The following is a 23,595-nucleotide window of genomic DNA, read 5'->3' as shown; positions in this document are numbered from 1 at the left end:
GATATAGGTGGTGAGGAGGTGGGCATTAGGCCGAAAGGCCTGGGACTTGGTGCCTTTTTTTTAAAGGCATGCTACTTACCTGGATATCTCTGAAGATATCTCTGAAGATATCCAGGTAATTAGCCAGTTATCCGGCCACATGAGGCTGGATAACGTTAGGTCTAACCAGCCATATTCAACCAATGCCCACTTAGGATTAAAGTTACCCATCTATAGGTAGCGGGATAGCTTTAAACAAGTATATTCATCAAGACGTTTATCCCACTGAATATACCGGACAAGTTATCTGGCTAATTTAGCCGCATAACTTATCCACTAAATGACCTCATAAATATTGGCCTCTATAGTATTTTGGTATTGAAGAAAAATAAACAGCTAAACAATGCACACATTATTAAATAAATTATTGAATTGAATAAATAAATTAATATAAATATTAAATCAAAAGGAATCTTTCAGTGCAACCAAGTGTAAACCAAGGACAAAAAAGTCTTGCATCTGATCTTTGCACTCTGAAGAGACTTCAAGATTTCCTGCCGGGTGTGTAGAAATCAAGCCACAGACAGGGCAATTTGATATGTACTATAGCATTTTCCTCTATTGGCTGCAGGTTCATTTGAAAATAATACAGGAAGTTGCTCTCATACATTCTTTTCAACTTCCATTTGTTCCTTGCCCGGAGAGGGCTTGTCCTGAGCATTCTCCTGAGTTGGTTTTGCCAAGGGAGTTGGGCTGCTGCTTGTAGAAGGGAGAAGGTTAGCAGACTGAAGAACTGCCTCCGAATGTTCCCGTGCTTTCATGCGTAGTGCTGCTACACTGGCTGTTCGGTTACTTTGACAGCCGTAAGTGGGTAAGAAAGAGAGCCCCATAGGGTCGGGTACACAGCAGGAACAGAGTGGGCTTCCTAAAACGAAAAAAGAGAAATGGTTCCATTAGGAAAAGTAAGTTTAACACAAAGGTCTAAAGCAGGGATGGCCAACTCCAGTCCTTGAAGGTCGCAAACAGGTCAGATTTCCATTGTAAAAGAAAGAAGCATATTTGCTGTAGTTCTGTTTAAATTGGGGTCATCATATATAAAGTCATGACTATTCATTTTGGATATCCATAAAAACAGACCTAAGTATAGCCCTTAAGGACTGGAGTTAGCTCATCCTGGTCAAACATTTGAATATTTATAGTGTTAAAGGTTTCCAGAATTAAAAAAAAATAATTGTTAGAATATTTTCAGTGACCTGAATGATTCAAGATTGTTACAAACTTCCACAAATTTGAATTAGTTTGTTTTGGGGCATGATGCATCATGAGGTTTTACCATGGGCAGAGAATAAAAGAAAACCTTTTGTTTGGGTTTTATAGAATATATAGTTGGTAGTCTATTATTTACCAAGAGGTCAATATTCAAAAGCATTTAGACAGATAATTTAAATGTTATCCATCTAAATGGCAAAACCTACATTTTCAGCAACTTAATTTAGCTGGGTAAATTGGGAGTGATCCAGGGGCAGGCAGGAGGCATTTCAGAGAGGATCGGAGTTAAGTTATCGGGCCAACTCCAATACTCAGATTTAACCAGATAATTTATCCGACTAACTCTGGTCGTGAAGCTGACCTGTCCTAAAGTTATCCAGATAAATTTATCCGGCTAAGTTTAAGATAGCCATGTATATTCAGCGGTGCAACCACGCCACTGAATATACCTTGCTAGCTACCCTGATAAGTTTATTTAACTTACTAGCTGAGCCGCACAGCATCTGAAAATTGACCCCCCAAATATATTCTATAAAACCCAAACAAAAGGTTTTCTTTTATTCTCTGCCCATGGTAAAACCTCATGATGTAGCTACCCTACTATTGAAGGGTTTTAACAAAAATACATTAATCACATCATTTGATGTATAAATACAATTATTTTAATCTGCTTCTGAACATACAAAGAATATTAAAAAGGAGAATCTATAAAAAGAGCGGACAAAAGCCACAGAATGAAGCTACAGAAATACATGAAACAGGTTTCTCTAATAAAGTATTTTGTGTCAATGAACTTAAAAAGAATTATGTGATGAGCAATTGAACTTTTTTCTACTTTTCTTCCCCTACAATGATTCTCTTCTTGCTCTTTCCCCTTTAACTGTTGTAAGAAAGCACACATGGAGAACCCCTAGTATTTTCCATACTTTCCCATGCCTTTTATTCCATAAAAAAGCTAAGAATTAAAGTGCCCTGTGGCTGATAGAGAAGACTACATCTTTCGACACCCACTTCCACCATGGTTTATGAGCTAAAAACTAGCTGTCACTGCAGGGGCAGAACTTGATTCTCTACAGTAAATGAGGGCTATTTCAGCAACACCTTGTCACCAGCAAATGAGTCAGGGCTCTGATAAAGCAGTAAAACTCCTCTTTGTTTTGCTTGATTAAGCAGAGTGCAAAACTAGATATTAGAGGTCCACCATGGAAGAGTTTTAAAATGCATCATAAAAGAGAAATCCTGTAAAAAGGTGTGTCCATCATATCAAAACATGAAATAGTAGAAAATATAACCGCTAAAATAAGTCTGAATAAAGGCTGGCATGTTATTAACCAATCTTCTCCTGAAAAAGGACAGTTCACTTGCTTGAAAGTGCATTGTAGAGATGTGAATCGTGTCCTCGATCGTCTTAACGATCAATTTCGGCTGGGAGGGGGAGGGAATCGTATTGTTGCCGTTTGGGTGTGTAAACTATCGTGAAAAATCGTTAAAATCGTGAGCCGGCACACTAAATCCCCCTAAAACCCACCCCGACCCTTTAAATTAAATCCCCCACCCTCCCGAACCCCCCCCCCCCCAAATGCTTTAAATTACCTGGGGATCCGGCGGTGGTCCAGAACGGCGGCAGTCCGGAACGGTCCCCTCAATAGAATCGTGTTGTCTTCAGCCGGCGCCATTTTTCAAAATGGCCGCCGCAAAATGGCGGCGGCCATAGACAAAAACGATTCGACGGAGGAGGTCGTTCCGGACACCCGCTGGACTTTTGGCAAGTCTTGTGGGGGTCAGGAGGCCCCCCCAAGCTGGCCAAAAGTTTCCTGGGAGTCCAGCGGGGTTCCGGGAGCGATTTCTTGCCGCAAATCTTTTTCGTACGGAAAATGGCGCCGGCAGGAGATCGACTGCAGGAGGTCGTTCAGCGGGGGTTCCGGACCGCCGCTGAACGACCTCCTGCACTCGATCTCCTGCCGGCGCCATTTTCCATACGAAAACGATTCGCGGCAAGAAATCGCTCCCGGAACCCCGCTGGACTCCCAGGAAACTTTTGGCCAGCTTGGGGGGGCCTCCTGACCCCCACAAGACTTGCCAAAAGTCCAGCGGGGGTCCGGAACGACCTCCTCCGTCGAATCGTTTTTGTCTATGGCCGCCGCCATTTTGCGGCGGCCATTTTGAAAAATGGCGCCGGCTGAAGACAACACGATTCTACTGAGGGGGCCGTTCCGGACCGCCACCGTTCTGGACCACCGCCGGATCCCCAGGTAATTTAAAGCATTGGGGGGGGGGGTTCGGGAGGGTGGGGGATTTAATTTAAAGGGTCGGGGGTGGGTTTTAGGGGGTTTTAGTGTGCCGGTTTTCCTGCCCTCCCCCTTCCCCCGATTTACGATTTTTTAACGATAAATCGGGGGAATTGGTATTGTATCGTGGCCCTAACGATTTTTTGACGATTTAAAATATATCGGATGATATTTTAAATCGTCAAAAAACGATTCACATCCCTAGTGCATTGTAACATCCATGTATCATACTGACTAACCAGCTTATGTAACTGTTAAGAGCCAAACAAGACCTTTAAAATTAGTGACCCTAAATGATAAAATAGCTTATGCTATGGCTTCATGAGGTTCCTGAAAGCACACATAATGAGATCCACTGAAACTGGAATAATTGAACACACTACAAAGAATTATACTACAGTGATTTAAATTCTTAGCTTTTGAATTGTTTTCTTTTGCTTCTCTATACTGTAATTTACAATTTATTTTTTTTTAAAGGTTAGCTTTGAACAAGGAAGTGTGCCAGGGTTTCCTCAAGCAGTAATAGGGAGCTAACTGCAAGCAAGAGAAAGAACTAGAGATATAAACCTTGATTTCATAACAATAAAAGGTGAGCCATGCCAGGTCAGACCAAGGTCCTTACAGTCCAGCATTCTTTCTTCAACAGTGGCTAATCCAGACTGACTGATCCCAAAGAGTAGATCTATTCCTTTTTTGCGCACTCCCAGGGTTAAACGGTTGCCTACCCAAGTCTGTCTGGCTAATATAAAGGTTTATGGACTTTTCCTCCAGGAACGTGTCTGTCTCAATCCCTTTTAAACTCAGCTATGCAAGATGCAACATCCTCTGGCAACAAATTCCACAGCTTGACTGCATGTTGAGTCAAAAAAAACAACTTTCTACAATTTATTTTAAACCTGCTATCTTTTAGTTTCATGGTATGCACCCCAATCATAGGACTATTTGAAAGGGTAAATAATTGTCCTCCTATTTACCTGCTCCACTCCACTCATGGTTTTAGAAACCTCTATCATATCCTCCCTCAGTTGTTTCTTCTCCAAGCTGAAGAGACCTAAACTGTTTAGCCTTCCTATACAAGGGAGCTAATCCATCCCTTTTATCATGTTTACTGCCTTTCTTTGTACCTTTTCCAGTTCTGCTATATCTTTCTTAGGGATGTGCAGGCAAAAGATATTCATTTTGGTTTGTTTCTATGGGGGTTTAAGGTTCAGTTCATGACATTTTGTTTGGGTTTTTTTGTTTTGTTCATTTTATTTTTCATTTTCAGTAAATAGTGCACAGTATTTGCACTCGTAATTTAAAATTGTTATACTGGGGAGGGAGCAGCTAGTACCCATGCATCCCTCCTTGCACCCATGCCCAATAGTTTTATTGGGCCAGATACCCCATTTACACACACATCCCCCATCCTCCCAGCAGAAGCCAAATCACATGGGACAATTCCCATCTGCTTGAAGAGACAATCAGTGCCAAAACTCCTCATCCTGATCCCCCTCCCTCCCCCCAGTTCCAAGACATCCATCCTGAAAAGGATCCAAAGCCTAAGCTAGGAGGACACAAGCTTTGGTCCTCTTGGCTAAGCATCCACAGTTGCTCTGACAGCAATGCTAGATGTTATGAGGATGGTAAGCCTATGTTCTACCAAGGTCTAGCATTGATCTGACAGCAACATTGCTAGTGCACACTAACAAAAGTGGTCAGAGCAATGCTGGATGCTTAACTCAGAGGAGCAAAGCTTGTGCCTTCCCAGCTAGGCTCTGGATCCTTTTCAGGTGGAACTTCCCAGAAGTGGAGCGAAAGGGATCAGCAGGGAGGTTTTGATACTGATTTTCAGTTTGACAGGTGAGGATGTCAGTGCTATGAATAATTATGGCTTCTGGAGGGAGGGCGGGAAAGGTTGGGGGGCATTGGGTGTAACATTTATAAAGGGGAAGGTTGCAAGGTGGGATTCCAGGGGCTGGTGGTTTTCCCTGGCATGACAATTTTACATCACAGGTGGAAGGGGGGTGCCGGAGGACTGGCAGCTCCCTAGCAAAAGAGTGCATAATCCAAACATTTTCTGAAATGTCCAGATATTTTCAAATGAGTCAAATTTTTGGTTTGGTTTGTAACAAACCAAATCAAAAACTGAATCATTCCTTTTTCTCATTTGGGAAAAATAGATATACATCTCTAATATTTTTTAAATGGGGCAGTCAGAACTGCACACATAAGTCAGGGTGTGGTAGCACTATGGATTAATACAGAAGCATTATGATATCCACTGTTTTTTTTATTTTCCATTCCTTTTTGAATAATTCCTAAAATTGTATTTGCTTTTTGGCAGCCACTGTACATTAAATGGAGGATTTCAACATGTTGTCCACAATGAATCATTTTCCTATGCAGTGCATCCTAATACAGAACCCAGCATTGTACACCTATAGTTCAGATTATGTTTTCCCTATGTTACCTTGAGCTTCCCTATGTTACCTTTCCCTATGTTACCTTGAGCTTCTCAATATTAAATTTTATCTGCCATTTAGATGCTAAATTCCCCACTCTGCCAATGTCTTTCTACAATTCTTCACAGTCTGTTCATATTTTAGCAACTTTGAATAATTTTGTGTCATCTTCAAATGTGATCACCTCAGTCATTGCTCCCTTTTCCAGATCATTTATGTCAATATTAAACTGCACAGAACCCAGTTTAGATCCCTAGGATGCACCATTATAATATTTACCTCTGTCTATTGAGAAAACTTACCATTTAGTTCAACACCCTGTTTCCTGTCTTTTAACCAGTTACCAACCCACAGTAGGACATTGTCTCCTATTGTGTGACTTTAATTTCCTGAGGGACTTTGTCAAATACCTTCGGAAAATCCAGATACTATGAGGCCAATATTGAAATGCCGCTTAGCTGTTAAGTCAAACTTAATTGGCTAACAGGGTCATTCATCAAAATCCGTTATGGTGTTAACACCCGTGATAACGCCATAACACATATGATAGTTATGACAGTGTGTGGCACAAATGAAAACTTTTCAATGGGGCAGGACTCGGGAGGGGTTTGGGTGGGATTAATGAAAATGAGGGCATTATCGCATTATGCAATAGTGTAATGCATGCTATTGCATGTTTTTAATGCTGGCTATTATATTACATATGCACATATATGCGCAGATAGTATCAAACAGGCTGAAAGCGCCTACATTTGCATCCTATTTGATATGTACATGAGCATGTGTGCTTAAGTATATACACACACATCTATTGGTCTCCCCTCCACAAGCCAACATCTTGCCACTTTTTCACTCCTTTTCACATGTGTGCACAACAGGAGATTCGCGTGTATTTAGGCAGCTTTACAACCTATTCTGCGCATATCAGCCTGACTTGTGCGCACATCTCCCTGTTTGGGCACACGACATACTAATGCATCACACACCACAATACTGCATCCCATGATGCAAAACATTCTTGCGGCTTACAATTTTTATCTACGTGATGTGGAATATCAAAATTTGCATAGCCATGCCCCTTTTTAGTTAGTGTAGCTGGGTTCAAAAAAGGTTTGGATAAGTTCTTGGAGGAGAAGTCCATTAACTGCTATTAATCAAGTTTACTTAGGGAATAGCCACTGCTATTAATTGCATCAGTAGCATGGGATCTTCTTGGTGTTTGGATAATTGCCAGATTCTTGTGGCCTGGTTTGGCCTCTGTTGGAAACAGGATGCTGGGCTTGATGGATCCTTGGTCTGACCTAGCATGGCAATTTATTATGTTCTTATGTTCTTTATTGCAGCTGCTAATGCACCATATTCCCATGATAAATATAGCAATTTGAAGAATCTAAGACTATGGGCCTCTTTTTCTAATTGGATCGCACGCGATAAGGGACGTTTCGCATGTGAAATGTCCCTTATCGCGTGCGATACCAAAATGGGGGCAGAGTCGGCCCCGGAAGAGGAGGAGTCGGGGCATCACCGGGGCCGACTCCGTGAAGACGCCGCAGATGACAAAAAGGTAAGGCCCTTTTTACGTCCGAGTTCGCTCCCAATAGCTACACCTTCTATGGTGGCGCTATTGGGTGCGAAACTGGCAGCAATCGCTCCGCGACGGGGGGATCGCTGCCGGCTAGCGCAGGCCCGCTCCCCGTTTCAGCCCCCCACCCCTCATTCCCTAAAGTATCGCAGGCCTGTGATACTTTAGAAAATGAGGCCCTATGTTTGCTTTCTGTTCCTGGTTATCTTACAATGATACTACCCTTGACTCTCTCCCAGAGCACACTAACCCTCTATGGGCTTTTTCCCAGGGCTCTGCTAATCTCAATCAGCTGTCCAACCAAATTTCCATCTCCTTTCAAACAGACTCCATTGCTTCTGAAATGTTCACATACAGAGGCACATCCAGGGACCCCTGAGTCCTAGGCTCAAAAATCAAGCACTGATCTTCCTGTGGCAAATCCAGAGCTTCCAGGATCAGGTCTTTCTGATCAGGGTACTCTCGGTTGAACTCAGCAAAACTCCTACAACAGCTGAAGAATCTTCACTTTGATTTCCTTTTGCTGGATCTAATAGCTAAACAAACATGGCTGTCCATTGGTCCTCTGATCAGAATGGGAGCTCAAGGTAAACTACCAGTTTTATCTTTTCTTTTCCTACCCATAAAGGTCTAGGAAAGCATTAGAAACCGAGATAAAATTTTGAAGTAAAGAGCTCCCGGCACGGTGTCTGTCTTGGATGGCCATCTTTGAAATAAATTTTATCTGTGCTTTCAAGAAGGTATTTTTAAACCATCTTCACACCTCATTGAAATTCATCATTACTGAATCAATTAACAACAGAACAAAATATTCACTAACAATAAAATCACAGTTTCAAAAACATTGTTTTGTTCCAGTGCTAAAAACAGATGAGTAAAATACTATTCAGCACCATCATTTGATTATGGAATGTTAAATGGATGGAAAATGGAAAAGGCAATATGAATCCCATCAGTTTGTCATCTAGCACACTAGAGTAATTATTGATCTGCTTTCTCTTTCTTACTCATTGGTTCTTTTTTAATTCCACAAATTCTTACCCCTCTCCCAAATAATGACTTAACAAGAGTTGACATGCCCCATTCCGATACTGACACATTGGATTCAGCTATCTCTGGAAATAAAACATAGAACATAATGGGGATGAGAAAGAAAGAAAATAAGAATGTTTTATTTACTTTCTACCCCTCCCTTTTATCAATCCACATTAACATCAGGAACTGACAATTGTGTCCAATGATTTAAACACAATGTTGTAAATCGAGAGATCCAGGTTCAGTTCCTCTGTCTACTAAATGCTAATTGCCAAATGGTCTTGAGCATGACACTATACTTTCCTGCACTTCACTTTATATTATAAACCCTTCAGGATATGGACAATGTACCCATGAGCTTGGTTCGGTGAAATTCATTGGCATGTAGAAAGTCACAAGAATGGATATGCAGGAAAATCAGCTAATGTACACATTTGCATTCCAAGTTGAAGGACAGACCCATTAGGGTGCTGTATATCTCAGCATACTTGTTTAACTTCTGTTTACATGATTGGTAAGACCACCCCTGCTGTTGGTCCTAGAATGCATTAGACAAAATAGAACATCTGAACCATTCTTTATTACTCAGTGTTTTAGATATCTATCATACCTACTCCCCTCCCATATTTTACTATCATCCACATCTAGAATAGGCATGGAGGGAGGTTACAAAGCATTCCCCAGCTGCTGATTTTCAGCACAAAAGAAGGGCAGAAAGTAAAAAAATAATTTTTTATTTACATTTTTTTTATAGCTCAGTTGCTCAATTAAATCAAAGCTTTTCTGCTTCTTCCATGCATGCTGTATAACATGCATTTCAGACTGAAAATTATTACTAAGGCTACCACAATCCACTAAGGATCACAAATGTAGCAAATGTCCTTTGATTAGAAAAAAACGGCATAACAAAATTACATTTTGTCATGTTTGCCTCATTTTCAGGGTATACCTAGTAGGCTTTCATAAGCATCCTTTTGCTAATCTTCACTTGATTTAGATATTCCTTTCAACCCACTTTTCAGCAATCAGTTCTCAAATGAATGTAGCTGGCAACATTACTCTCAGCATTTGAGTCCTCCTCATATACTTATATAATGAGACTACCTTCCACTCCCTCTAGCATCAGCTGGGGAAAACTTAATTTCATTTGCATACTAGTTAGACTGTTTCTAAAGGGCTGTTTTAAAAGCAGCCTGGGTTAAGAATGTGTCTTCCATAACTGGACAGGCTAATACAAAGCTGAGTGTGGTACAGCAATATTTTCTTACTTTAAAAATAGCTTATTCTGAGATGTTCATCCTGTAAAGTCTATAAGGTGGCTAGAATCTAGTCTAATACCCATGGCAAATGCCACGAGAAACTCACCACCTAAAGGAAGTTGTCATGTGGCACTGTATTACTAAACTCTCTCTCATGGTGTGGCATTCCAATCAGGGGTAGAAGACAAACCTTACCCAGTTCAGAGTCCCCACTGTAAGCCACTTAAAAGAAGTCTAAAGTGGAAAGAGGAAACGAAATCTATGTTTTTGAAGGGTAATGTCCTGGTGTCACAACATTCAGTTGATTGGGGGTTCCTGAAAATGAGATAGGCAGTACAGCGCACTTCCAGGTGCTCTTGGAATAAAAAACTAATTAGTTCCACATATTAGTCACCATTCTGCAGGATCAGCATCCTAAAAACCATTAAGATGCACATAATGTGGGAACAGCATCTGAGAGGATCATAGGATTTTCATGTAAGAAATGCACTAGGATAATCACTTACATGCAGAATATGAGTCAATAACATTTGCATCCTCTGCAATAAATAGTCTGCAATAAATAGACCCTTCAGTTCAGGAAAGGGGGTCAAGCTGTTTTGGGAATTCTTAGAGGGATTACTGGGGCAGGAACATTTGACTTTCAGATATCACAAAACACAATGCACATTCTAATAGTATGTAGACGTCCTCTTTAGCCTTCTCCCGCTTTTTAAAATGGGGCCATGTACTGGATAGGGTGTGCTTGGATTTCAGAAAAACTTTCAACACTGTCCTGTACAGGAGGCTAAAAATAAACTCAACCTAAGTGGTGGGCCCCATGGTGGTAGACTGGATTAGAAAATAGTTTAATGATAGAAAGAACATGATGGTAAATGGAATTTTTTCTGAGGAAAGAGGGGTGATTAATGAGGGTGCATCAGAGATCAGGTTCTCAGGGAAAAATAACCCATGCTATAATTACACAATGTTGGGTTCCATATTAGGTGCTACAACCCAAGAAAGAGATCTAGGTGTCATAGTGGATAACACATTGAAATCGTCGGTACAGTGTGCTGCAGCAGTCAAAAAAGCAAACAGAATTTTGGGAATTATTAGAAAAGGAATGATGAATAAAACGGAAAATGACATAACACCTCTGTATCGCTCCATGGTGAGACCGCACCTTGAATACTGTATACAATTCTGGTCGCCGCATCTCAAAAAAGATATAATTGCGATGGAGAAGGTACAGAGAAGGGCTACCAAAATGATAAGGGGAATGGAACAACTCCCCTATGAGGAAAGACTAAAGAGGTTAGGACTTTTCAGCTTGGAGAAGAGACGACTGAGGGGGGATATGATAGAGGTGTTTAAAATCATGAGAGGTCTAGAACGGGTAGATGTGAATCGGTTATTTACTCTTTCGGATAGTAGAAAGACTAGGGGGCACTCCATGAAGTTAGCATGGGGCACATTTAAAACTAATCGGAGAAAGTTCTTTTTTTACTCAACACACAATTAAACTCTGGAATTTGTTACCAGAGGATGTGGTCAGTGCAGTTAGTATAGCTGTGTTTAAAAATGGATTGGATAAGTTCTTGGAGGAGAAATCCATTACCTGATATTAAGTTCACTTAGAGAATAGCCACTGCCATTAGCAATGGTTTTGGGAACTTGCCAGGATTGGCCTGGATTGGCCTGGATTGGCCACTGTTGGAAACAGGATGCTGGGCTTGATGGACCCTTGGTCTGACCCAGTATGGCATTTTCTTATGTTCTTATGTTTTTGTGAATGATATTGCAGAAGGAAAAAATTGCTTTTCTGCAGATGAAACTAAAATCTGCAAAAGAGTGGAAACCTTTAAAGAAGCAGACAGAATGAAAAGTGGTCTAGGACAGCATGAGGAGGGGATGAGTGCCCAGCATGACAGTCATGCATTTGGGGTACGGAAATACAAGCAGTTGGTAGATGATGGCGGGGGGGGGGGGGGTGTGAAGGAGCTGAGAAACTGATATGAACTAGCCAGAATATACACTTTAGGGTGATCATGTCTGATGATTTCTAGGTAGCAAATGGTGTTGAAATAAGGCAGTGGCCATAATAAAACATAATGGTGCCAACTGTACCTCAGCCAGGTACCAACGTGACATCTCTTTTACGCCAGCCTCAGGGCTATCAGCACCATATTTTTTTTTTAAATTTATATCATTATTAATATGCATCCAAGTAAATATGTGTTGAGTAACAACATAAAAGGAGGAAAAGATACTTAGAGTAACAAAAGGAAAACATAAGAAATATATAATAATCTTTCAGGTCAAAATAAACAACCAAAATGAGGAACCCAAACCCAATATCCAAGAGATATTCTCAAACAGGATAAACTAAACAACAAACTGAGATTATCCCTTTCATTCTACAATAGTGTTTGTATTAATGGGTGAAATAGTGGTTCCTGGATCTGGAGATAGGGGAATATCAGCCTGTGCCTGCCACTCAGAGAGGAAAGTATGCAGCTGAGAAGGATCAAAGAAAATATATTTAACCCTTGAAATTTAATAATATATTTATAGGGAAAGTTAAGGCAAAACAAAGCCTCTAACTAAACAACGCTGGGCCAGAGTAACAAAAATATTCTTCTCTTAATCTGAATAACCTTAGCAATATTTCAATAGCAAGACAAATTAGAAAACAAAAAATAAAAAATAAATAATTAAAAATAAAAACAAACAAAAAAGATTAAAAACAGAGCAAAAAATTATTTTTATAGTAAAAAACAGCTTCCCATTTTCTTCCCCCGTATTTCACTTTGTACCATGTAGAGATTATGTCAGCTTCTGTTCACAGCAGAGGTACCCAAACTTTTCAAGAGAAAGGCCATATAGACTATTTCAAATGAACATAAGGGACATGGTGGAGGTTTTTCTCAGAATTTGCTGAGCTGGAGGTGGGGAGAGGGAAGGGGGATGAGAGAGAGCCCCTTGTGAGTTTTTTTGCTGAGAAGGATTTGGGGGAGGATCATATCTAGCCCTTTTGGTGATTTGAAATGTGGGGGAAAGGGGAAGGCAGGAGGCAAGGTTTTCAGGGGTATAAGAAGGTGGCAGATTGACTGTTATTAATAATATTTCTAGATTTCTGCATAATTGACAACTCTGTCATACCCACAGCAATCTTGTTCTCTGCCTCAACCTCTTCCTCAGTACCTAACCTGCCTAATGAAGTAGGGGTCAGGGAGGATGGATAGATAGAGTTTTTGTGTGTGAATAGTGCACTCTCACTCATACCCCCTTGCACTCTTGAGTCATCTCTACTTAATCCCTTCTCTTGCAATATGCCAGTTTCATGGTATGAGCAAACAACTTTTTCTGGAGACCCTTAACCAGGGAAAGACAAGGGGACTTGCTATCTGGTTTATAATAATGAGGATTTCTATACTGTGCATCGCTATAGCCTATAGAGATGTGCATTCGTTTTAAACAAGTTAGACAATTTCAGCAAAATTGTCTAATTCATCATGGTTTGAGAGCGCTCAAAAACAAAAGAAATTTTTCCAAAATTTCAGAAAAATTCATATTTCATGATAGTGCGCACTAACACGAAATTCGGGAACCACAAAAAAAAAAAATCCGAACCATGGAAAAAACAAAATTATCCGCGGGGGACCCAAACCGAACCACGAACTGAAAAAAAAACCCCGAAACACATCTCTTAGCTTATATCCTTAGGGTAAAATTTCCATGCCCTCTCCCCCCCCCCCCCACCCCCAGCTCTGAAGAGATGGCAGCATGGTAGGGAGCTCTGGGAAACTCCACCTTTAGCTGGCTTTCCTAGTAATCATGCAGGGTCTATGGCTCAATACTGTCAGTGCCTTCCTCCCCATGGCGAAAACACTTTATGACTATGCTGTAGCCTAAAACTGCTCATGTCTGTGCTGTAGCATATTTCGCTCTCTTTGGCCCAAGGGGCTCCACCTGAACAGACAGCATTAAAGCTAGCAATGCATAACACAATCAACCAGTAGTGGCCTTTCACGGATATGCCCTTTCTTCACCACTCTGATATGCTGCTTCTTGCACTTCTGGCTTCAAGTGTCTGAGCTGATAGTAGATGTTAAATTCTTTCCCACAGCTGCTGCTGGAAGACAGATCAAGCTCTTTTTGTTGTTGCTGTTGTGGGCCTGATCAAGCTCCTTCTGCTGTTGTTGCTGGGGGCTGGATGAAATTTGGCCAAGGGCCACATCCAGTCCTCAGGCCATAGTTTGGGGACCCCAATTTAGAGATCCATTGAAACATATAATTTGACCAGGGGCAACTAAACTTTTGTATACATCTGTATGTTTATAGAAACAGTAGTGGATGCACGGGGAAGTGATAAAGACAGAAACAGTAGACTAATAAGTCAAAAACCTCCTTAATGCAACAATATTGAGCTCCAAATAAATTTGTGAAAACAAAGATAATTAACTTGCAACTTGTAGACTTGCAGCTTATAGAAGTGGAGTCTTATATCCATTGCTATAGTCTGATGTGAATAACGTTTCACCAGAGAGGATGCATCAGGGTAGCTTCTTTAAAACAATACACTAGTAACAATACACTAGTAACGACTTCGCAGATTTCTTCAATGAAAAAATCAAAATCCTCATAAATAACAACCTCAAAAATGATCCACAAGATAAGAAAATACAGAACATTCAAACAACAAGCTGGCCCAACTTTGAGACAGCATCTTCTCTGGAAATCCAAATGATCATTAAAAAAATGAACCCAGCCAAACACCCTATTGACGCCTTACCCATCACGACAATAAAAAATCTTGAACCATCAATATCTAAGATGCTAACTGACATTGTAAACCTCTCCCTCATGGAAGGAAACTACCCAGAATGCCTAAAATCTGCAATCATCAAACCCATTATGAAAAAGAATAATCTTGATCCAGAAAACCCACTGAACTACCGACCCATATCAAACTTACCATTCATTGCCAAAATCATTGAGAAAATCATCCACACATGTCTCACTGACCATCTGGAAGAAAATAACATACTACTACCAATGCAATTTGGCTTCAGAAAACAACTGAACACGGAGACTCTACTACTAACAATGAACGACTTCGTACTCAAAGGTTTTGAAAATGGTCACAGCTATCTTCCAGTCCTACTCGACCTTTGACACGGTAAACCACTCTATCATGATTGACCGTCTATCTGAAATTGGGGCAAAGGAAACAACCTTAAAATGGTTCACTTCATACCTTTCACAAAGAACCTACCAAGTCCTGCTCAATGATACCCTCTCAAAGAAAATTAATCTAAACACTGGAGTTCCCCAAGGATCCACTCTATCAGCAAAGCTCTTCAACATCTATCTGCTTCCAATATGCCACTTCCTATCAAATCTGAATCTGACCCACTTCATCTATGCTAATGACATTCAAATATTAATCCCAATACAAAACTCGCTAGAAGAAACATACAAACTAACAGCCACTTACCTAAGCAGAATAAAGCAAACACTAACTAACTTAAAACACATCCTTAACTTCAACAAGACAGAAATAATCATATCAGACAGAAAGAACAACTCTCCTCAACTTCCACCACTAAACCTAATGAACCAAAAACCGGTTATATCTCCGGTCAATCATGCCCGCAATCTTGGAGTAATAATTGACAAGGAACTTTCTTTCAAAAACCACATCACAACAAAAATCAAAGATGGATATCATAAACTACTAACACTTCGTCAATTAAAACCATTCCTTTCCACCAACGTCTTCAGATCAGTCCTTCAATTACTCATTTTCTCCAACCTAGACTACTGTAACTCATTCCTTTTCAACTTACCTCTAAACAACATCCGTCCACTCCAAATCCTACAAAACGCAGCTGCAAGAATCCTCACAGGATCTAAAAAACATGACTATATCACTCCATCACTTATATCACTGCACTGGCTACCAATAAAATTCAGGATAGAATACAAAATACTATCCATACTACATAAAATTATATATGAAAAACAAACAAACTGGCCAAAAAGCAAGCCTTCTCGACAGCGACGCCAACCATTTGGAATGCTGTGCCCTCTGACCTCAGACAAAAGCCCTGTCTATTGACATTCAGAAAAAAACTGAAGACTTGGCTATTCCAACAAGCCTTCCCTTAATCTGGGACCTCCCCAGCTACAGGCACACTCCAAGGCCCTCTAGTTATCGCACCCTCTTTACTGCTACTGTAAATATTGTTGTATTGAAATTTGTTTAGTTCCGAGTTTCCTCCAACACTGGCTCCTCTTCTTCCCAGTTTGAGTACCCGTTTTATTGTAACTTTCGCTTTCTCCTTGGTTATGTTAATGTTATTTCCCCATGTTCCATGTAAACCAATATGATATGATATGATCTGTATCATGAATGTCAGTATAGAAAAGCACTAAACAAATAAATAAATAAAGTTCCTCCATAAAATTGCACACTCCAAACAGAAACCTCAGATCAGCAAATAAAAGACTTTTAAAGATGCCACCTACCCGCTCCAAACAACTCACCTCAATGCAAAAGAGAGCAATCTCTCTTGGAAGCCCGACACTCTGGAACTCCCTCCCAATCGAAATCAGAACACAAGAAAACCTAAAAACTTTCAAAAAAGAGCTAAAACCATGGATGTTCACCAAAGCATATCAACTCACTAACTCACCCAATGAATAAAACAATGCCAACCCCCTCCGGTTTAACCCTAAGAAAACTGGGAATGCAATACAAGTTTATACTATAACAAAGAACTGAAATGAGTAAAACTGAGCAACAAATAATTTTGTATATGATGTCTATATGTTAACAATAATCTGAACCTTTTTGAAAACCTTGTTAAACCTTCTTAATTTTGTAAACCATCTTATTTTTTGTAAACCATTGTGATGGCAAAACCGAATGACGGTATATAAAACCCGGCAAATAAATAAATAAATAAATAAGCAAAATTATATTGGGAATAGAAATCAAAAAATCAACAATCAATGCCATTTAAAGCACTCAACTCATGAAAAAAAAAATCAATATCAACATAAGCTTTTCAGTGACATCTGTCTCCTCAACAGCTTTCATACAAAATGACACCACAACTGAGAGCAGCACACTTCTAGGGGTAAACACATCCTAATTGATCAGCTGTAATTCAAAAGAACCAATCCTGAATGTAAAACATAACACTATTATCAATGGCATATATCATTATAAAAAATAATACCATTCAATATCTAATTTTAGGCCATAGGGGTCTAAAGAATTTAATTTATAAATCCATCATTGTTCACTTTGGCAGGGGGTTTTTTTGTTTTTGTTTTTTGGGGGGTTTTTTGTTTTTTTTATGATCTCCCTCACGAAGATGTTTTTCAATATGATAACAAAAAATTGTAACTGTTCAAATGTATGGCCTAATGAGATACAATGCAATGCCAATGGTGTTTCTATACATTTCTTTTTTAAGCGACTCTGATGTTCTGAAATTTGCATCTAAAACTTTCTGGCTGCTTGCCCACATATCACTTGTTACATGGACTCATTACAACATAAATAACAAATATTGATGCACACATAGTAGAAAACCATAAAGAAAAAGTTTTCTTAGTAATTGGAATGCATAAATTCCTTGAGTGACGATAATGTCAAAAGTATGACAGTGTCCACATTTTTGATGTCCAAAGAAATGATTGGATCCTTGAAGAGAACTGGACACATTTTCTCTTTTAAATTATGATTTCTAGAATGCGCAACCCTTAATGATATATTTGCAAAGTAACTATGTAAGGATAACATTCTCCAATGTTTCCAGAGTATGTTCTTAACTCCTGAAGAAAGATGAGAATATTTAAGCACACATGTCAAAGTATCTGCAGTATGCAGGCCTTACTTATGCTGTATTCAATAAAGCTTCTCTTGGATAAAACAGTGCTCTCTTATAGGCTTTTGTCACAATGTCATATGGATAGCCACATTGCAAAAAATTGTACAAAAAGCTTCTTAGATTCAGTTTTAAAGATGGAAATAGTAGTACAGGCATGCCTGAATCTGAGGAACTGTGAGACATGGAGGCTATCCCAAAGACTCCTTGGATGAGCGCTGGAGTAGTGAAGAAAAGTGCTGAAATCACTTTTATTCCTATAGACTGTAGTTAAGATGTGATCTTCGTCATTTCTCCTGATTAAAAACATCCAAATAAGAAATTTCTGTAAAGCGGTATTGCATTTGAAACAGTTACAATTTTTTTGTTATTGATCACACTGAAAAACATCTTCGTGGAGGAGATCATATAAAAGAACTTTTCCAAAGTGAAAACGATGGATTTATAAATTTAATTCTTTAGAACGCTGTGTGCCTGGAGGCTCCGGCCCCATCCCTACCCCGCCCCCCCCCCCCCCAGACTGCCCCGCCCCGGCCCTTTTTTCAAGCTCCGGGACACACGCACTTCCCGGGGCTTGCACGCATCGCCGGGCCTATGCAAAATAGGCTCAGCGCGCGCAGGAGTGGATTCTCGGGGTTATACGCGTAACTCTGAAAATCCGCCCCCATATGTGTAAAAAATGTTTTCACTGTGTCAAATTAAGTCTTTTCTTCCTATTAACAGTTTACGTTGAAATCTCATTTGAATTGGAAGCATTTGATTGGGTATTCTTTTCACATTAAACTAGTGACTTTACACTGGCCCATCCCCTTTTCTTTTTCTGATTTGGATACAGAAATAGTGACAGAATTCAAGAGAGCATGGGATAAGCACAGGATATTCCTGCTTGTCAAGAAGAGAGAAAAAATCCAAAGGTCAAATGGATCCTTACTCAAAAAACCTAGCCAAGACTGAACCACCTTCAGCAACTACCAACCAGTTTCAAACCTTCCTTTACTCAGCAAAATCATTGTAAATGCTGTTCTGCTTCAATTAATGGAACTACTACAAACCACAAAGCATTGGACTCCTTCCAATCTGGCTTCAGACCCTTTCACACCACGTAAACTGCACTAACCTGATCTATGTTGTATCTGGACAGGGGCCAACAGGCTCTACTAGTCCTCCTGGATCTCTCAGTGGTATTTGACACTATTGACCATAAACTCCTCATCTCCTGCATAATTGACTTAGGTCTCTCAGGCCCAGACCTTGCCTGGTTTAAATCATTCCTCCACAATCATATTCAAATTATCTTCCTTGGGCCTAGATTCATCAATTGCTATAAATATAGCAAAAATAGTGCCTGTGATAAAAAAGGGGGGGGTGGTAGGGTAAATTTCCTGGTACCGCATAGGTATTTTTCACAACCCAAGTTAAATGAATCGCACCTGCGTTATTTTCACATCACAAGCTGAGAAGTCCATTCACACTCACCTGGTAATACCAGCTGCCAAGGTAATGTGGTTTTTCACCACAAGAAATAAGATCTTTTCAGAATCTGCCCCCACCCAGTGGATCTCAATACTGCTGGACATCAGGATGAACCCAACCTCCTCCCCTTCAGGAAGAAACTAAAAACCTGGCTCTTTGTTAATGCATTTGGCCCATAGCCAGAACCCATCAGACTGACCTCTCCAAATGGAGCTTCATGGCTTAGCATGCCAGCTCCATCCAATTGCTGCTTTAATTTCCCCTTGACTCAGACTTAACTGCTTGCTACATGAGCTCCACTACACTACAGTCCAATACTACATCCATGCTTACTCATTGCACTATGTACCAATCTAGACTGACTGCTTCCCCCTCCCCTATCTTCTATCAATTACATACTCAGCTATTTTATAATTTATTCTACAGAGGCCCTGATTCTCTCACCTTAATCTAGTCTTTGACCACTCCAATACTATCTAATTAATGTACCATACACCTATTCTGACCTGCGATTTTGCACAAAATGGCGCCGGCCGTAGACAACACAATTTGACTGCAGGAGGTTGTTCCGGACCCCCGCTGGACTTTTGGCAAGTCTTGTGGGGGTCAGGAGGCCCCCCCAAGCTGGCCAAAAGTCCCTGGGGGTCCAGCGGGGGTCCGGGAACGACTTCCTGCATGCGAATCGTTTTTCCGTCCGGGAGCGTCCGTCCGTGAGCGTACAGGAGCGTCCGTCCGGGGCATACGGGAGCGTACGGGAGCGTCCGTCCGGGAGCGATCTCCTGCCGCGAATCGTTTTTCCGTACGGAAAAACGATTCGCATGCAGGAAGTCGTTCCCGGATCACCGCTGGACCCCCAGGGACTTTTGGCCAGCTTGGGGGGGCCTCCTGACCCCCACAAGACTTGCCAAAAGTCCAGCGGGGGTCCGGAACGACCTCCTGCAGTCGAATTGTATTGTCTATGGCCGGCGCCATTTTGCGGCACCATTTTGCGCAAAATGGCGCCGGCCGTAGACAACACGATTCGACTGCAGGAGGTCATTCTGGACCCCTGCTGGACTTTTGGCAAGTCTTGTGGGGGTCAGGAGGCCCCCCCAAGCTGGCCAAAAGTCCCTGGGGGTCCAGCGGGGGTCCGGGAACGACTTCCTGCATGCGAATCGTTTTTCCGTCCGGGAGCGTCCGTCCGGAAGCATACAGGAGCGTCCTTCCGGGGCGTACGGGAGCGTCCGTCCGGGAGCGTACGGGAGCGTCCGTCCGGGAGCGATCGCCTGCCGCGAATCGTTTTTCCTTAAGGAAAAACGATTCGCATGCAGGAAGTCGTTCCCGGACCTCCGCTGGACCCCCAGGGACTTTTGGCCAGCTTGGGGGGGCCTCCTGACCCCCACAAGACTTGCCAAAAGTCCAGCGGGGGTCCGGAACGACCTCCTGCAGTCAAATCGTGTTGTCTACGGCCTGCGCCATTTGCGGTGCCATTTTGAGCAAAATGCGCCGGCCGTAGACAACACGATTCGACTGCAGGAGGTCGTTCCGGACCCCCGCTGGACTTTTGGCAAGTCTTGTGGGGGTCAGGAGGCCCCCCCAAGCTGGCCAAAAGTCCCTGGGGGTCCAGCGGGGGTCCAGGAGCGATCTCCTGCCGCGAATCGTTTTTCCGTACGGAAAAACCAAAGGTAGCGCCGGCGCTATTTCTACAAGCACCGGAGATCCGAGAGTGGAAGATCACAGCGGGACCCTTCCTCTTGACCCCAGGTAATTTAAGGCATTTTGGGGGGGTTCGGGAGGGTGGGGGATTTATTTTAAAGGGTCGGGGTGGGTTTTAGGGTTTTTTTAGTGTGCCGGTTTTCCCGCCCTCCCCCTCACTGGACCCCAGGTAATTTAAGGCATTTTAGGGGGGTTCGGGAGGGTGGGGGATTTATTTTAAAGGGTCGGGGTGGGTTTTAGGGATGTCTTAGTGTGCCGGTTTTCGATTTTCACGATTTTCACAATTTTCACGATATTTTAAAAACCCAAACGGCGACGATCCAATTCCCTCCCCCTCCCAGCCGAAATCGATCGTTAAGACGATCGATCACATGATTCACATCTCTAATAATCATCAAAAAAAAATTTTTTTCCAACATTTTCCAACATTTGTCATCCAGCAGAAGATCATTGGAAAGAAACCTCTTGAGAACATTCAGCTTGACTGATTAGTTGTAGAAATACAACAGAGCTTGAAGAAAAAACATCCATTTGATCCCCGCTTTCTGACACAGAGAACAGCTAGAGTTACCCCCCCATCTCCATCTAACCCCTCCCCCCACCCTCCCCTACTTCACAGTGCTAAGTGATAATATTGGGGGATGAATTCCAATAATCACAAAGAGAACAGTAACAATAATAAAAGTCATAGTTCTTCTCATGCTATAAGAAGAGTACCAGCATAGTATGAAAACAAATTGAAAACAAATTGAAAGCCAAGTTCTTACTCGGAAGTAATGTCCATGAAGGACCCCTGGGCATGATATTCGAGAAAGGGTTTCCAAAGGGCTAATGTGGACTGCTTCCATCCTGCACTTTGTGTATTTGCCGTAATTTGCTCAAAAGTCGCCAACCTAATCATTTTTTGTACCCACTGATTGTAATGAGGAGGCGAGGTAGAGGTCCAATTTGCCAGAATGGTTTACTTAGCTATTAGGCCGGCTTTATCCATCAACCTCGCCACCGATGGGTCAAGATCTAAAGCTGGTCGTGTGAAGGCTTTTTGAGTAAGGGTAGTAATCACCAGGTAGTAGCCTCCATTCCAGGAAGCCACCTCCATGGCTTTTCTCTTCATTCCCATCTTCTAGCCTTTATGGATCCACAATGTTTATCCCATGCCCCTTTGAAATCCTTCACAGTTTTAATCTTCACCATTTCCTCCGGAAGGGCATTCCAGGCATCCACCACCCTCTCCATGAAGAAATACTTCCTGACATTGGTTCTGAGTCTTTCTCGTGGAGTTTTAAATTGTGACCCCTAGTTCTACTGATTTTTTTCCTACGGAAAAGGTTTGTTGTTAACCATGGATCAGTAAAACCTTGCAAGTATCTGAAAGACTGTATCATATCACCCCTGCTTCTCCTGTCCTCCAGGGTGTACATATTTAGGTTCTTCAACCTCTCCTCATAAGTAATTTTATGTAGAACATCCACCTTTTTGGTCACCCTTCTCTGGACCGCCTCCATCCTGTCTCTGTCCCTTCAGAAATACGGTCTCCAGAACTGAACACAGTACTCCAGGTGAGGCCTCACTAAGGCCCTGTACAAGGGTATCATCGCTTCTTTTCTCTTGCTAGATATTCCACTCTCTATGCAGCCAAGCATTTTCCTGGCTTTAGCTATCGCCTTCTCACATTGTTTCGCCGACTTCAGATCATTAGACACTATCACTCCAAGGTCTCTCTCCTGCTCTGTGCACATCATCCCTTCAGCCCCCATCAAATTCAATTCCTTCAGATTTCCACACTCCATATGCATGGCTATGCACTTCTTGGCATTGAATCTCAGCTGCCATATCTTCGACCACTCTTCCAGCTTCCTTAAATCCCATCTCATTCTCTCCACTCCTTCTGGCATGTCCACTCTGTTACAGATCTTAGTATCATCTGCAAAAAGACAAACCTTACCTTCTAACCTGTCCGCAATGTCATTCACAAAGATATTGAACAGGACTGGTCCCAACACTGATCCTTGCGGCACTCTGCTTAACACTGCTCTCTCTTCGGAGTAAGCTCCATTTACCATCACACATTGTCTTCTGTCCACCAACCAGTTTACAATCCCAGCCACCACCTCGGCACTCACTCCTAAGCTTCTCATTTTACTCACAAGCCTCCTGTGCGGGACCATATCAAAAGCTTTGCTGAAATCCAAGTAGATGACATCAAGCGCTCTTCCTCAATCCAATTCCCTAGTCACCCAATCAAAAACGTCAATCAGATTTGTCTGACAGGACCTTTCCCTGGTGAATCCATGCTGCCTCTGGTCCAGCAATTCTTCTGACTGTAAATAGTTCACTATTCATTCTCTCAGCAGCAACTCCATTACTTTTCCCACCACCGAGGTGAGGCTAACCGGCCTGTAGTTTCCAGCCTCCTCTCTGCTCCCACCTTGTGAAGTGGGACCACCACCACTCTTCTCCAATCACTCAGCACCACTGTTTCTAGGGATCTATTGAACAGGTCACGCAGCGGACCCACCAGCACATCTCTGAGCTCCTTCAGTATCCTGAGATGAATCTCATCAGGCCCCATGGCTTTGTCCACTTTCAGTTTTTCTAGCTCTTCCCATACATTCTCTTCTGTAAATGGAGTTTCATCTACTCCACTCCCCTCCAGTTTCTTGTTAACTAGCGATGATCCTTCTC

General features: G+C 41.8%; 1 protein-coding gene across 1 annotated transcript in view; it reads right to left on the bottom strand.

Annotated features, from left to right (window-relative positions):
- Positions 1-551: 551 nt before the first annotated feature.
- DRGX (dorsal root ganglia homeobox) overlaps positions 552-23,595 on the bottom strand; it is a 61,815-nt gene continuing 38,771 nt past the window's right edge. Inside the window, exon 6 of the mRNA XM_029610762.1 lies at positions 552-904. Within this exon, the coding sequence (XP_029466622.1) occupies positions 642-904 (263 nt within the window). The 3' untranslated portion in view covers positions 552-641. The remainder of the gene's footprint in view (positions 905-23,595) is intronic.

Source organism: Rhinatrema bivittatum, chromosome 7 (genome assembly GCF_901001135.1).
Source record: "Rhinatrema bivittatum chromosome 7, aRhiBiv1.1, whole genome shotgun sequence".
NCBI classification, from domain to species: domain Eukaryota; kingdom Metazoa; phylum Chordata; class Amphibia; order Gymnophiona; family Rhinatrematidae; genus Rhinatrema; species Rhinatrema bivittatum.
Note: the sequence above shows the minus strand (reverse complement) of the source record. Positions and strands in the feature narration are given on the sequence as shown.